The sequence below is a fragment of the Danio rerio genome, chromosome 4 (assembly GCF_049306965.1).
Source record: "Danio rerio strain Tuebingen ecotype United States chromosome 4, GRCz12tu, whole genome shotgun sequence".
In the NCBI taxonomy this organism is placed as follows: domain Eukaryota; kingdom Metazoa; phylum Chordata; class Actinopteri; order Cypriniformes; family Danionidae; genus Danio; species Danio rerio.
In genome coordinates, this window is record NC_133179.1 from 23,031,382 (window position 1) to 23,046,726 (window position 15,345).

Genomic DNA, 15,345 nt, shown 5'->3' on the forward strand with positions numbered 1-15,345 from the left:
CTTTATCGTGAAGTTTACTTTCAGAATGATTTATTTTTCTAGTTAACAAATGATAAGACAGGCAGAATCCATTGAAATGTAAGGGGTTAGTGAAATGCAAAGCTACAGATAACATTTTAGAGATGCACACTGACTAATGTAAAACCCTTTTTTTAAAAGATTATTTAAAGCAGGGGTGTCCAAAGTCGGTCCTGGATTAGCTAGCCCAGTTGTGTATAAACTTTACAGGACACCAGCCCTCCAGGACCAAGCTTGGACATGCCTGATTTAAAGATATTGACTATCTAGCAAGCAAGTGGCTATGCTATGGATGATTAAACTATGTGGAAGTTATGAAAACAAACTGAAGAATAAAAACACTTTGTGTATTCAGTGGTAGCTTCAGAGTCTTTGTGTTACCTTCTTTAAAAATGCTTGGGAAAATAGTTATTTTTATTCCACTACACTAGGAGTCACAAATCTCGGCCCTGGAGGGTCAGTGTCCCTGCAGGGTTTAGCTCTAACTTGCCTCAACACACCTGCCTGGGTGTTTCAAGTATACCTAGTAAGATCTTGATTAGCTTGTTCAGGTGTGTTTGATTAGGGTTGGAGCTAAAATCTGCAGGACACTGACCCTCCAGAAACAAGTTTGGTGACCACTGCACTACACTTACTACAATTGCTAAATTTGTTTGATTAGATTGTTCATTTCTTCAAAATAAAGATTACACAAGCTGGATTCACTGGTCAGATGTGCACACTGAGGACATTTGCTATATATGCTATATGATATATGCTATACGTGACCAAAAAAGTTGCTAACTAGAATATGAAAACTAGACAATGTGTCATTTGCCAAGCTTATAATGAGTATGCTTCTATTTATGTACTGTGCAAAATACAGTATGCATCAGTGCCATTTTATTAGTGATTGTATGTACTGTAGTTAGTGCGCATGTTTGCTGTGTTGGAAGAGCGCATGGAATTTGGTTTGTATTATACATGCCATGCCAATAACAGCAATTCAATTCAACTGTAAGTGCAAAATAAAAGTGTGTCTGGTCTGAAATGTAAATCATATAATCAATCACTAACGAACAATATTAATATGATACTTCACAACATTTCTGAATAATTCGATTATTTTACCTTCTTGCAGGAGCCAGTGGAAGTTGGCGTTTCAGGCATCTCTCTCGAGCGCCGTCGTCCCGTGGGCACTCCAGGAGTACTGGGACTACGGTTGGCCAGGAAAGGAGAAGAAAAGCGGACGTAGTGTTTTGGCGTGCTGTAGACGTGTGAGCTGCAGGACATGCCCGGTAAAGAGTTCAGTTGTGTGGCTAAGACTTCAGGATCACTACTGATCCGCAACGGCCTTTCAGGGGGAGGCTCCGGAGTGCGTGACGCAACCCGCTCCTGTTTGTCAACACCCATCCACTCACTCACTAAGTGCTGTCATGAAAGAGAAAACACCATTTAATAACTCAGAACAAACAGCTGTGGTGTGTGTTATATGGAAGATAGCGCAGATGAATTCTACCTTTTTAGTTTTGGGGTACTTCTGTCCACTGCGGCATGTTGGGGCTGGTGAGCCACTGTGGGGTGGGCTTGTTTCAGGGGGTTGCGTTGGCGGAGCATCGGCTTCAGGGGCCACAGGCATCTCTATATCTTGAGTCTCTGCCATTAAGGGCTCTAAAGTGTCACCAGGGGAACTGGGGGGCAAGTCGGAGCAGGTGCTGACAGTTCGTGCTCGCCGCCTCTGCTGTCCTATGTGCGTCCGGTTCCGGGAGAAGCTTTTTCTCTGTTTGTTACGGCTCACCTTCGCCGGTTTCAGACCAGGCTCCTCCTTTACTACCTCTAGCAGCGGCTAAACATCAAAACAATGATGATATGTTATTACAATTAGGGATATTTATTTATGGATATTTTAATGAAGACATTGATAATAAATGTTCAATACACAATTTAATCATAACAGTTTGTAAATAAATGAGCAGTATCAGATAACAACAAAACTGATCATTTTCTTTTCGTCTTAGACCCTTTATTGTTCAGGGGTCGCCACAGCAGAATGAACTGCCACTGTTTTATGAGGCGTATTCCATGCCAGCTGCAACCTAACACCGGGAAACACCCATACATACTGTTTCAAACACAAACACTACAGCCATTTTGGCATATTCAATTCTGGTGTTTTCTGAATGCTACCTTATTGGAACCGGCGGATGTGCAACAACTTTAATCATAAGGTAAACACAAAACAAAAATTTCCATCTGGATCTCCATCAAGGGGCTAGATACTTGTAAATGCTCCAACGGGTTTGCTCAGCTCTCTGTCCTGCCCACACTTGTTAGCAATACCAAGACAACCAATCACAGAGCTTGTGCTATGCGTCGTTGCATAGTGTAGTCACATTTTTGAGATGTCCACGCGCACAGCAGAGGTATCAATCAGCCTTTTTTATTAGCAGAGATGAGTATGGGCTATGCAGAGAGCTGTGCAAGTGTATGCTCCAGATGCATACTTTGGTTTTCTAGTTTATTTTATGATTAAAGTGATAGAACGGTTCCTGTGTCCTCCTTTCATTAATAACTGCAAGTTTAAGCCTCTTTCTACATTAGCATTTGATGCTCAATAAACGTGTGGAGCATAGAAAACCCGACAGACAAGTAGTGTTTCTGAAGTATTATTGGCAGAGCAGCACAAACAGAATGGAGATGTATTAATGCTCACATCTACATCCAAGATTTGCAATGTGTAGTAGAGCGATCACTTTAGGTTGAAGAATAAATCAGCTTGAGCATATGCATCAGTGGATATCACATACCTGTATCACGGCAGGAGATTCAGCCTCAGGGGTTGCAGGTGCCTCCTCCTTTATATCGCTGCGTCCACCAACCTCCCCTTTGGTGCCAATCCTCTCCAACGCTTGCTCCCTCCGCTTTTCCCTCTTCTCCATACGAGCAAACGCCTGCAGAATGGCCTCCATCTTCCTCTCTTCCCGTGTCTACATGGATGATATACAGAAAGAGAACAGAGAACGGCTGAGTCGAGCTTCAAGCTGACAGTTGGGAACCCAGCTAGCCACTTAGTGCAATCAGCAGGCCATAGCCAGCAGCAAAGGCGGGAAAAGAGAGAAATGGGACACTTTCTCTTCTAGCCAAGAGGAAACATAAGACACCCCCAAGGTGTGAATTGTGGCATGTATGTGTGCGAGGCGGTTTCTTTACTCCCCTCATGTCCTATCAAACGGAAACAAAATGTATCACACGAGGGTGTCTTGAGGTGGGCCATGTTGAGCGACTGAGGGTTGCATGCCTGGACTTCAGTCTCAGCATAGGGTCAGTGAGCACAGGACAGTGGGGTTAGTGTGTGGGTTCTCCTGTACAGTAACAGGCAGGGTGGAAGGGTTGGGTTTGGGATTTGTCAGGATATGAAGGGGTAGGTTTACCTCCTTGTTTCTCAGAGCTCTGCAGCAGGAAGCCCCTGCGTCGTGACGGTGGGACTCCTCTGCCGGGCTGCCCTGAATGGTGCCGAAAGAGACAGCCATCAGGGTTTACATACACACACACAGGCCTCTAATCTCGCTCACACCCCCATGCACACACTCATACACATCAATGTACTTCTTGCTGTATGGGTAGTGTGGTTGGGGCATGGAGCTGTGATTCATGGCCACCAAAATGTTGTAGCCCAGGTTCTGGGCTGAAAGAATTTTGTCCACCAATTGTAAAATTTCTAAAATTAGGGCTAATTTTCTTACTAAAAAGTGGTGTGTGTTGAAGGTTTACAAGGCAATGTACATTCCATTGAGTTAGATGAACCAACTTCTGCATTACATATGACATATCTATGTAATAAATTTACAAATATTTGTACAAAAATTCAGAAAAATGAAAATTAAATTTGAGATTTAAGACTTTTACAACTGTTTAACAAAGAATTTTTATATTATGCACATTTTGAAACAGCAAAATTAGGACAAAATTATCGGTAACAACTTGTTGGGCAAGTACCAAAAACCACAAATAAAGCTAATTTTAACTTTCAGAATGTGCATTTCTTTTACAACTTTAAAATACTGTTCTAGTTTTTTGCATGGCATGCATGAGCTGGGATAAACCCAACTCTGAAGTAAAAATTCATAAATGGCCCATTTCCACTGAGTGATATGGTACGGGTCATCATAATCAGGCTTGCGTTTACACTGCCAAAAGGGTATCAATGGTTTATGACAGAAAGTTACAGTTGATGTCAGAAGCACTTTAATAATCACAGCATGTTATTATCATCAGCTCAAGAAGTAAATTATTTCAAATATAGATGCGCACGCGAGCTATCTGGAGAAATTAAAAGTACCCGCGCTTTATAAGGCTTTGTAAACAATAAAAGGGCACAGGGTAGATTCTGCTCTTCTTGGATTTTTGGCTGTTCATCAAGACGATGACAAGGTTTGTGCAAGCTCAGGTCCGACATGGCTAATTATTAGATGTATATATTATTACAGTGTAATGTGTCGGCTGTGTATTTAAAAATTGCGCTTCCTTTGTTTTAATTCTCCTGGCTTGCGCACAAGCTAGTAGTGTATTTCTGTAAACCAATAGCGTTCACCAGCCTGTCTTGCTCCGCCCTTTTGGTACCCATTTGTTGTGCTAGGTACCCAAAAAGTGGTACAGTTGGTACAGTTAGTTTTTTGATACCTTTTAACAGTAGAAACGGCCATACAAGCATACCATACCACGCTATAAGTTCCCCCAAATATCATTTTCGTTGAGGGAACACCAAAAAGATGTTTTTTTCTGCCAAAAGTTCTATGAACTACAAAAAGTTTCACTGCTTTGAAAGAATTTAATCGGTTAAAGTAGAGTAAGTTTTGGGAGAAAACTGAAAAATGACCCCACTACAGAAAGAAATTCTGTATTTGGGTATTTGCCTTGTTGCATCACAGAAACATTAGCGGTAAGTTTCAGGGAATTTCCATGTTATTCACTAGTATAAAACTTTCATTTATCCGATTAATGAACATCAATTTCAGCAGTTAACTTATTTAAAAAAAAATTATGTTACTACTTTTAAGTTGTTATTTAATTTTACTGAGATTTCCATCAGTTGCTAACAACTTTGCATTGTATGTGAAGAAAAGTTTCGAAGGTGCAATAGGTTCATAGCCGGTTAGTAATTTTCTACAGCCCTTTAAACATTAATGTTAAAAAAACAGCACCACAAGATCTAATGGCCACACAAAACCATTCACATAAAACATGTACACATTTAAAGAGAGAGCTACTATACACTCTAAAGTTGATCCCAAGCATCTACATAAACTACTGCAGAACCAGGCAAGCTCTACACACAATGGTCAGTCCACAACTAGGGTTAAAATCAAATTTAGTTACATTAAAATAATATTTTTAACTTCACAGATTAGTCAATAGCGTAAAACTCCCATTTAAATGTACTAACTACTCGGGTTTTTGTTCAGGATTGTTGAGTTGAGTACACTGAGGACAACACATTCTGCTTATTAAAAATGTAAATTCAAGCACTGCATTTCTGTCGACGTGTCCTGTGCAGAAGTTTAGCCTTTCAAACGTTATTCAATTTAAGCACGATCTCTCACTATTAACATGAGCTTGACGTTCAGTCATGACAGAGGAGAGAAATGACTGAAGATGAAACACACAGTCTAGCTCCTAACGTTTCATCATGGAGAACCAAACAGGCTCTATAACAGATGAAGTATGGAAAAGAAAGACAAAGCAACAAGGATGAGTGCCCTCGCGCTACCCTTCAGGAGGTTAAACTACACAGCGATAGGAACAGAGAAGCGGTGGCGGCAGCAGCGATATTAGCGGGAGGTTTAGAGGGGTGGAGGGGAGGAAGAAAGGAATGGTGGAGCATTCTGGGAGCTGCCCAAATCACCACACACACCAGGAGGCAGAACGAGGAGGGAGGGGGAAAGACAGGGGATGGGGGGGCAGGGCAGTAGCGTTTCCATGGCGACCGTGATTGCCATAGCGGTCGTTTTCCCCTGGACGCACTTACCATCTTCCTCCTCCTTTCTGCAATCTGCTCCTCTGATTCCATCTCTACTTCATTGCTAACGGAGGTTTTCTCTTCTAGATCCTCTATTAACTCAGGATCCTGCAAGAGGGGGAGAGGGGCCTTTATCATCGCCTGGCTACAGACCAGGAGCATTAGAGAGGGAGAGAAAGTGCGGGAAGGGTCGATTCGGGCCCAAAGTGTGGCCGAGATCTTAGGTCAAGAGACCATTTTTGTGCTTATGGGAATCTGTGCATCGATGCATCTACTAAATAGAGTGGAGATCCTGTTTTCGGACTGTGCCAACTTTGCTGGCATCTCTTCATGGGATGTCCTGATATATATATATATATATATATATATATATATATATATATATATAAAGCACCAAGATGGCAGGGAGTTTCACGCTTTCATAACGTGCCAAACAAGTCAAATGTAATATTCTGCCAGCGCCACCATTGAAATACAGGGCAAAATAATGAGGAAACATGTTTTGTGATGATCAGACACCATAATTAGGGCCAGGAAGGAGATGTGGATGAGTAAACAGATCATTAGAATGACTGAAAATATCCAAACAGAGAAAGAATCATGCACAGATTAATAAACGGATAATATTTATATGCAAACATGAAGGGTTTTTCGACGTTTATGGATGACTCTCAGCCAACAATGGGACCCAGAATTTAAAACAAAAGCTAGAGTTTTGTTCATTATACCTAGTTTCATCAAAACTTACTGTTACGATCTATCAACTATGTCTCAGTTCGGTTTTTCTAATTAGTTAATTGTACATTGAAGCCAGTAGTACCTTTTCAAGAATGAAAACTTGTGTGAGGTGTTCTTTTGAGATGAAATTTAAGTGGGTTGGAATGACACTGACTGGTGTCTACGGTACCTGATTGTTAGATATTGAGAGCCTGAGAGGAGAGAGTTTTCTCTGTTTGGCGTCATTAAGCGTTTTCCCCTTGGACCCGTCACAGTCCATAGTGAGGTTCTGATTTTGTCCGCTCTCGTCCCGCGATGGTTCTTTGTCCTTACGGCCTCGCCGTCGTGTGCTAGAGCCTAGATTCTCTGTGGGCTCCAGGTTATGCTTGAGCACAGGACACTCCGGATTGCCTTTTACACAAGCACAGTCCACCTTATATTTACTAGCAAAGGAAAAGAGAACGAAAGTAGTGAGAAAAGTGCAAACAGTTGATTATATACAAAAATAAAGATGTGTTTACATGCAAACACTTATAAACTGATATGTGGATTGTAATGTAAACATGTTACTCTGATTTCTTTTATCAGTTAAAGATCAAAAACAGCTTAAAGCTCTATATAACAGGTAGATTTTGCCCAGTAACCCAATAACATGTTGAATGCAAATGCTTTAATAAGCTTTCAAGCTCTTTAATTGTATCTGCCAGTATGAATGTGCATACAAAGTACATGTCACGCACAAGAGTTGAAAGCATCACGGCTACCAATCGCTATCCATGAATTCCATCAAGACTACCCACTCCCACCAGACCTTATTGCATACACACATACAGTGGATAACACCCAAATTAAGTCTTGTCAACGTTAAGACTTGGTTATGACCAATAATTATGTCCACTTGTCTGACACACAGTTTCTCATTGTGCTGCATCTTCAAGTACTAACATCTTATTCTCGCAGTGTTTTAAGATAATGAATTCACTGTGGTTTTTGTGCATAACTTTTTGACACTTCTTTATTACTTAATTTATCATATACCAAACCATACCAAAACAGTGGCCTAAAAATGAACCGAACAGAGAAGTCTGTTTTGTTGAACTCCTAATTTAAAATAACGGGGGAAAGTAACATATAACACAGCATATTCCAGATCAGAATGATCAGAATTAAAAGTTCTCTGCTTATTTTGTGCATGTAAACACACTTTATTCATTGTTTTTTGCATGGTCAAACAGAATTTGTTGCGTGATATTCAGCCCTAGAATGTTTGCTTACCAGCTGCCGTAGTCGTAATCAAAGCCAATGGTGATCTCGCTCCCTTTGGAGATGGACCTCAGAGAGTAAATGTATAAATGCAGCATGCCCTCTTCAATCACGTGCCGCACTTCAGCGTTAGGGGTGCAGGAGCGCCGAATGAATCGGGCCTCATTCCCAAAGCTCCGTGCGTCTACGCACATTTCCAAACCGTCAAACTTAGAGTAGAACAATACAAAAGGGTATGGCCTACGAAAAAAAGACACATTATAAACAAAAAAGCGATCTGAAAACAAATGTTCAGAAACACAAAATGGCCTTTCAAGTACCTCTTAAAGAAGTAGCCATTAGCCTCAAACTGCTGTCTTAGCATGACCTTCCCCCTGTACTCGATTATTAATGAATCAGCAGCCAAATCCCGCACAGCCTTCAGAATTCGCTTGTTTTTTTGTACTTGACTCTAAGAGTGAAAAGAAAATAAATAAATAACATAAAGCCTGTTGTAGGAAGCATCGAACAATACATTAAGTAGACTATTATTATAGTGGAGTTTGCATATGTGAGTATTAATTACCTCTACAGGTGGCTTGAAGGCTGCGGTGTGTGTATTGTAGGCCAGGGTTTTTCCATCTCGGGCTTCTTTGACTCTCAGCAGTAGCCGCACTTCTTCACTGTACTGGTTACTGCTGGCCTCCTCGTAGCGCTCCATCCACGACTTCATCTTATTCTCCCATAGAGAGGGAGGATCAATCGGCTCACACTCGGGAGCGGAGCCCTGTGGACAAACATGCCAGCAACATGGTAAACACAGCACACATATGCGGTAACACACTTAAAAAGATGTTTTCATGGTTGTGTTTAGAAAGCTTCAGAATACCCACCTTTACTCTAGATGATTTTCTAGAGCCTTCACGGAATGACTGAAAGACAAAAAAAAATGAAATCAGACCTTTATGTATTGGCAAGTCTACTAAGCACATCATGGTTTAGAAAAAAAGAAAGAAATTAATGTATTTATAGAGCAAAAATGCATGATATTGATCAAAATTCGCAATAATGACAATTACAAGGTAACAAAATAATTAAATATTTCTAATGAATGTTAATATTAAAATGGTTACTCCATCATCACTAGAGTAAGTAGAGTAAAACATATAACAGAACTGTAGCCTTGGTGAACATAAGTACACATCAACAATATTAACATTTTATTATTTCTAAAATTACAGTGCATTATAGTACAACAATACTGAGCTCTTTGCTGAAAAAAAAACAAGTACAAAATAACAATAATAATAACAAAAATTTATTTCATGCTTCAAGTGTTGTGATTCAGACCTTCTTGGCCCTGGCTGTAGCCGGCGGCTCCTTCTCTCCGCTCTTCTTTCGTTTCTTATCAGCCTGTTTGTTACCCAGACGTGCTGTTGTGAGTGTGATGCTGGTAGGGGTGTGCTGAAACGCTGTGTACAGCTCTAGTGGAACCTCATCTCCGCTTTCTGTAGCACTGGTGTCCCCATCTGCAACAACAACAACGACCCAGAACAAAAGTTACTACAACAGATTCAACCCATAAACCTGATATTTAGGCCTCAATCATAAATGTGAAGTAAAACGTCCTCAAAAAACCATTTGACATTTAATAAAGGAGCAAATGTAATGTCTAAAAATCTCCAGTGGATGGCAGCAGAGTAAAACTTTTTTACATTGTTATATATGCTTTTTTATATAGGCAAAACACCAAGTTATACAGGTTAAAAAACAACAAAGCAATGAGGAAACATAGTCTGCATTTTTTCCCCTTTTTTGTTCAAACTAGAATTAAATCAACATAAGGTAAACCATAAACTACTTGAGAGGAATGAGACAAAACTGAAAAAACTATTTAAAAAAACACTGTTAGAAATAAAGAAAATAATCAATGAAACTATCCATTAAAGTACATTTTCAAATAAAACCTAGATATTTTTATTCTTAATAAATATCTATCAGTTATAACCCTACAGGAGTGCTTCATATCCTCCTTTTTCTTATTCCCCATAATGTGTAACTTAATTTATTATAGCAACTACTGTTAAACTACAGAATCAGTGAAGTGCTTTAAAATGTGTAGATGTGTAAAAATGTGTAAAAAGAGGTGGTCATTATTCTCCTCATAGGTTATTTATCGAATATTAAAAGAAAATCTATTAGAATTAACATACAGAATTGCAGCATTACAAAAACATTAAGTAACAAAGTCAAAATAATAATAAAACAGTGAACTTATGAGATTAATGTTATTTTTATGATGGATAAAAATAATGCAGATATCCAGACATACCTCTAGCTAAGCTTTAGCTATTTATTTAGTAAAAAGTTTTGTTATATGTGAAAAGGCCTAAATACATGCAAGACGCCTCCAACTATTGACTGACAGCAGATCTCTTAATGAGAGTGAGGGATTTACATTCACAATATCTTTACTGCTCTATACATTAAACCTAACAAATGTAATGCTTAGAACATCACTGTGCCTCCAGCGATCTGTTCTCTTGCTCATTCACTCTCGTCGCCATGATTTCCGGGTATTTAAACTCATTTTTGGACAACACAGAGCCTTTATGAATGTGCGTCTTCCTCTGCTTGTAAACTCATAAACAAAAACCTGCGATAGGTTCATGAGATCGGCAAGTACCGATTGAGTCATAACATGTGATTATCGACCAATACTGATCTTCGGCCGATCGATCAGAGCAACTCTAATACATATACGTGTATTTCATGCAAATGTCAAACTTGCCAGGAAAAAAAAAGGTTTTCATCAACATAGTAAAACCCTTTCTAAGTTGTTTTTTGTGTGTGTAGGCTTGTCTTTTACAGAATCGTAAAAATACTCAAAAATGTATCTGGTAAATCAAATATAATTGTTTGAAAACATAGACAAGTCACGCAATTGGCTATTTCACACCTGCCACATCCATAACCGAGAGGTGTAAGATCCAAACCCAAGGTTTATATTTGTTCTATAGAGAGTCAACTCTTATCCAGTGCTTAATTTGTAAATGAATAATTCCCGGAACAAACACAGGAAATAAAAGTTACCGTGACTGACGTCCACTAAACAATTTCAGCTTTCCCGGAATATGAAGTCATCAAACGGTAGAGCCCACCATTATCTCTTCTGTCATGTTATTTTGGCTGAATTGAGATCGTTTTGGTTCTGTCTCCAACTATCCTGATCCATTTCGCGCAGTTCCAGCTTCACAAGATCTCTTTTGATCAGGCTCATTTCCAGATTTACTCATGGTTTTTAAAATGAAAAAATGTGTGACTGCCTCTTAGCCATTTTGAAAATACAAATGGTATTTAGGTAGGCCACTATGCCATTATTTATTTTCGCTGCTCAATGCGTGTGAAACAATCACCAACCAATGAGAGTGATTGTAAACATAAGAAAGACAACTGGTTGAAAATCTTGTTTCAGTCATGTTTGTGTGCGCGGACATCCATAATGCATGTTTATTTTCCTCATTTAAAATCTAAAAAATGTTTGCAGATTGGTACTTTTCTGATCCCATATCTCTGTGTTTAGTTGTTTTGGAAAACATAAACAGCTATTTTAAAATAATGTTAACATAGTTTCTATGTAAATTAATGTTTCCAGTTTTTAGTGCAAATGTCATCCATAATGCTGGAATTGCTCACATAGAATTGCTTGTGTGGATTTTAGGACAGTAAGGTGCACATTTCATGGTACACAAAAGCTCACGTGACGCTGAACAGATACAGTGTACAGAATCTAAAGATGCTTATCTAAAGCTGAATTGTGGGAAAAAGCAGCCGTGGCTTTGTTTCTGTGGGAGAGGTTCAACGTGTGCATAGGTGTGTTTGTTTTTGTGTATGCATGAAAAAAAAAACTCACCAGACATGTTCTCTCTCTTCCTGGTTTGCAGGAGGATGGCGTGCTCTCTGTCCAGGGTGCGTGGCTGACAGCGCTCACACAGGTAGGTTTCGGGAATGTGCTGCCTGTCGATCCCCATGCAGTCTATGTGCTGCCACACACTGACACACAAAGTCAAAAGAAAGAGAGGGTTACGGATGAGAAGAAATGTCTGAAACGCTTTCTCTTTTTTTTATCTGATTGTGAAAAATGACTGACAGATCTTCCTATTTACACATGCTATCAGCTCTCTGTACTTTTACATCAGCAGAAAGTTTTCTTAAGTATGCGTCTTGTTGACAGCACTGATCTCCTAAATAAAGAACTTGATTTTATCTTTGTAAGCTTTAATGCCACTGAAAAAGCAGGTAGCACTGCATACAAAGATCTTAGCACTTCAAAAGAATAAAAAGCTATGACCAAAAGTAAACGTTTGAAATAAAAGGCAATATTTGCCACATGAAATAGATCTTCAAAAGCATTTTTAAAGGTTAGGGTGGACTTTTTTTAATCTTTGTGAAATCACAGGGTCTACCGTGCAAACAAAATCTCTTAAATTCTTTATATTTTTCTAAATAAATGTAAAGTAACACTGTGATACCGCAGATGCACATGTTAATGATGTGCAAAAGAATTATAAATAAACAATAAATGATGAAAACAAAACAATAAAAGATAAATGGCTCACTATTTAGATTATATATTTTTCTACCATTTAAACAACAAAATAAATGTTTAACTTTATCAATATAAATTTTGATAATGCAAATAGTTTAATGTAAAAATAAAGAAACAACATTTTTCGATTTTATATCTGGCAAATTTTAATACAAAATAAACTGCAACTCTTTCAGTTACTTACTATTTACTGAAAAACATTGCAATGGGTTGATCACAGCAGCTTGACATATTTAAAAGACCTAAAGAGTTCACCCAAAACTTAAAATTCTCTCATCTTTTTTAACACAAAATAAGACATTTAGAAGAAAACTAGATACATGTAACCATTGACATCCATAGTGTGAAAAAACACTACAATGTTTGGGTGTTTTGAGGTATTGTCTGAGGTAATTAGTCTACCGAAATATGTACATTCCATTTAAAGCATAAAGCTGATTGGTCTGTTCTTGTTGTGTGACTCGCGGTTTTCAACTGGTACCCCTGGAAAATGCAGATGCGCACCTCCATTGAAAATAACAAACTTGATGCGATTTGTGGATGGCCCTATAAGCAGCTACGCTTGGACCGCTGTGTTTTTGGGCGCCTGTGTCCTCTCGAGTATTGTTAAAAAATGCTTTCTATTCAAGTGCTTGAACAAGATGCTGGTTGAGTTATAAGCAGTTGAAAGTTCTGTAGAAAATTAACACAGACTGCATTTCACAGCGATATTTTAGTTTTTACGCTCAATGAAATAAAAGTAATGTCTGTATTTCCACTTGAAGCAAGCACTCTTGACAGCAACAATTTCAGCTCACGCTCTCCAGCTATTTAAAAGCACATGCTTATTGACGGATGTTGCAGTGGAAAACGTGCTTTAAAAGAAGCATTTTTTTTCTTCTAAAAACTATAATTGTAACACAAGTAACGCAATTACTGTGACTTTAGTAACTGTAATCAAATTATACAAATTTAAAATGTAATTTATTACATTAATGCGTACAGAAATGTAATGAGAATTCAGTAACATGTTACTGTGGAAGGCGTTACATCCAACTCAATTGAACATATTAAATGGGCATCAAAGTCTTACCTGCACTTGTCGCAGCAGATCATGTAGCCATCGTCGTGGGTGAAGCCACAGATGCAGCGTGTGATGTCAGCACCGTAGCTGCCGTCCTCCGAGGTGCTGAGCGTGGTGCCACGCGACGCCTCGTCCTGCCCGCCCGGCACAAACAAGTTCTCACCAGGCCGGCTTCCGGACACAAACAAGCTCTCGCCCGGCCGGATCAGCACCGAGGGAGGTGGGGACGCCGGCGGGGTGGGTGGGGGTCGCGCCCCATAATTATGGTCCTACCAAAATATACATGTAAAAATGGATTAGAAAGTTAATGAGATGTAGATAAGCTAGGTGTGAGTGTGTTTGATACTCACGGCGTAAGGCAGACCGATGTATCCGTGGGAGTGGTGGGAGCTGCTGCTGTAAATCTGGTGAGGGTAGGTGGACTTCTCAACTACCACAGAGCTCGCCTCCACAGATTCTGGTCTGCTCCATGCACATAAACACACAAGGGAAAAAAAGAGAGAGAGAGAGGACAGAATGAGGAACAAGTCTGACAAGGTGTTTTTGAAGTATACAGAAAAAAAACAGGTTTAACAGCAGCGAAACAAAAGGAAAAGGAAGAATGAACATTAACAATCCACGCTTCTTAGTGAGAAGTTCACCAACGAATCAACTGTTTTGTTTGCACCAGTCATGCATATTTTGACACAGAAAATGAAAGCCATTAGTAGTAACCTGCTATCTCTCTCTATGTGTGTGTGTGTGTGTGTCGGATGGCGGGATACAGCTTGCAGAAAGTGAAATAACAGGATCACACGTCTCTATAATCTCACAATAGAGTCTGTCACAAACCCAAAGCCTATCTATTCCACACAAACATGCCCCATCCACATAACACGTCCTTTGCTCCACGTGTTATTAGAAGCCACTGAAATGAATAGAGCAAATCCTTATACGTCAGGAGCGTTCTGCATATGAAATTGGCTAAAAAAGGACCTTTAGTGCCAGGATTTATTGGCAGAAAATGCAAAAAAGGACAGAGACCCATCCAGACAGATTTATAACCATGTATCTGAATCAGAACAGTGAATTTCTCACACAAAACAGCGTCAAGGTCACTTAGCCAGACTGATGCCAGTATACAAACAGATTTCACACTTAACTTGACACCAGTGCACTCTTATAAACAACAGTTGTGGGGTCATTTGCATATCACTACACTGCAATTGTACAACACTGCATTTGAAGCAAGCATGTGCTGCCTTTAACACGAGACAACCCAATAAACACTTCAAAACATACAGTAGTCCTTAAAAGAAGGAGGACTCTCAAAACTGTGCCAAAACTTACCATTAATCAAGGTGTCTGGAGAGTAAACGGGAGAAGTAGAATAAACCACACACAAACCAGTCCATAGTGTTTCTTTCCTGTTTTCATTGCGTTTCCACTTTTCTCTCACTCATGTCTCAGTTTGTAAGTGGAAGAAAGCTGCTGGTCTGCTCAGCACGTTAACCTCGTGCTGTATGTCCCTACCTCACGCTCACACTTCCTGAATCAGTTGGCGCTTTGCAGCCCAACTGTCAAAGTGAAAGTGTGTGAATGCTAAGGGGCGGAACAAACGTGAGCACACACACGCACAAGTTAAATGAGAATAAGCACTCTTATGAAGAAACGGCCCTTCAAGGCAGATGATAAATGATTAGCAGGTTTTTATTGATGCTT

The 15,345-nt window shown here is 39.5% G+C and overlaps 1 protein-coding gene across 18 annotated transcripts in view; it reads right to left on the minus strand.

Annotated features, from left to right (window-relative positions):
- Positions 1 to 15,345, minus strand: part of kmt2e (lysine (K)-specific methyltransferase 2E) — a 57,881-nt gene that overhangs the window by 7,198 nt on the left and 35,338 nt on the right. For 4 of the 18 annotated variants that reach the window (XR_012402100.1, XM_073947190.1, XM_687873.10 and 1 more), the window contains 13 exons: positions 13,995 to 14,106; positions 13,654 to 13,913; positions 11,886 to 12,025; positions 9,323 to 9,501; positions 8,866 to 8,904; positions 8,559 to 8,759; positions 8,314 to 8,444; positions 8,006 to 8,233; positions 6,921 to 7,173; positions 6,023 to 6,121; positions 2,805 to 2,984; positions 1,517 to 1,843; positions 1,129 to 1,428 (listed from right to left, as the gene is read on the minus strand). Coding sequence is in view for 15 of the 18 variants with exons in the window: in XM_073947190.1 (XP_073803291.1) it covers positions 1,129 to 1,428; positions 1,517 to 1,843; positions 2,805 to 2,984; positions 6,023 to 6,121; positions 6,921 to 7,173; positions 8,006 to 8,233; positions 8,314 to 8,444; positions 8,559 to 8,759; positions 8,866 to 8,904; positions 9,323 to 9,501; positions 11,886 to 12,025; positions 13,654 to 13,913; positions 13,995 to 14,106 (2,449 nt within the window). In the remaining 3 variants the exon portion in view is untranslated. Of the gene's footprint in view, positions 1 to 8; positions 504 to 636; positions 1,429 to 1,516; positions 1,844 to 2,804; positions 2,985 to 3,428; positions 3,501 to 6,022; positions 6,122 to 6,920; positions 7,174 to 8,005; positions 8,234 to 8,313; positions 8,445 to 8,558; positions 8,760 to 8,865; positions 8,905 to 9,322; positions 9,502 to 11,885; positions 12,026 to 13,653; positions 13,914 to 13,994; positions 14,107 to 14,973; positions 15,149 to 15,345 lie in introns of those variants that run through there. The other 14 variants (XM_073947188.1, XM_009300439.5, XM_073947187.1 and 11 more) reach the window with 9 other exon arrangements.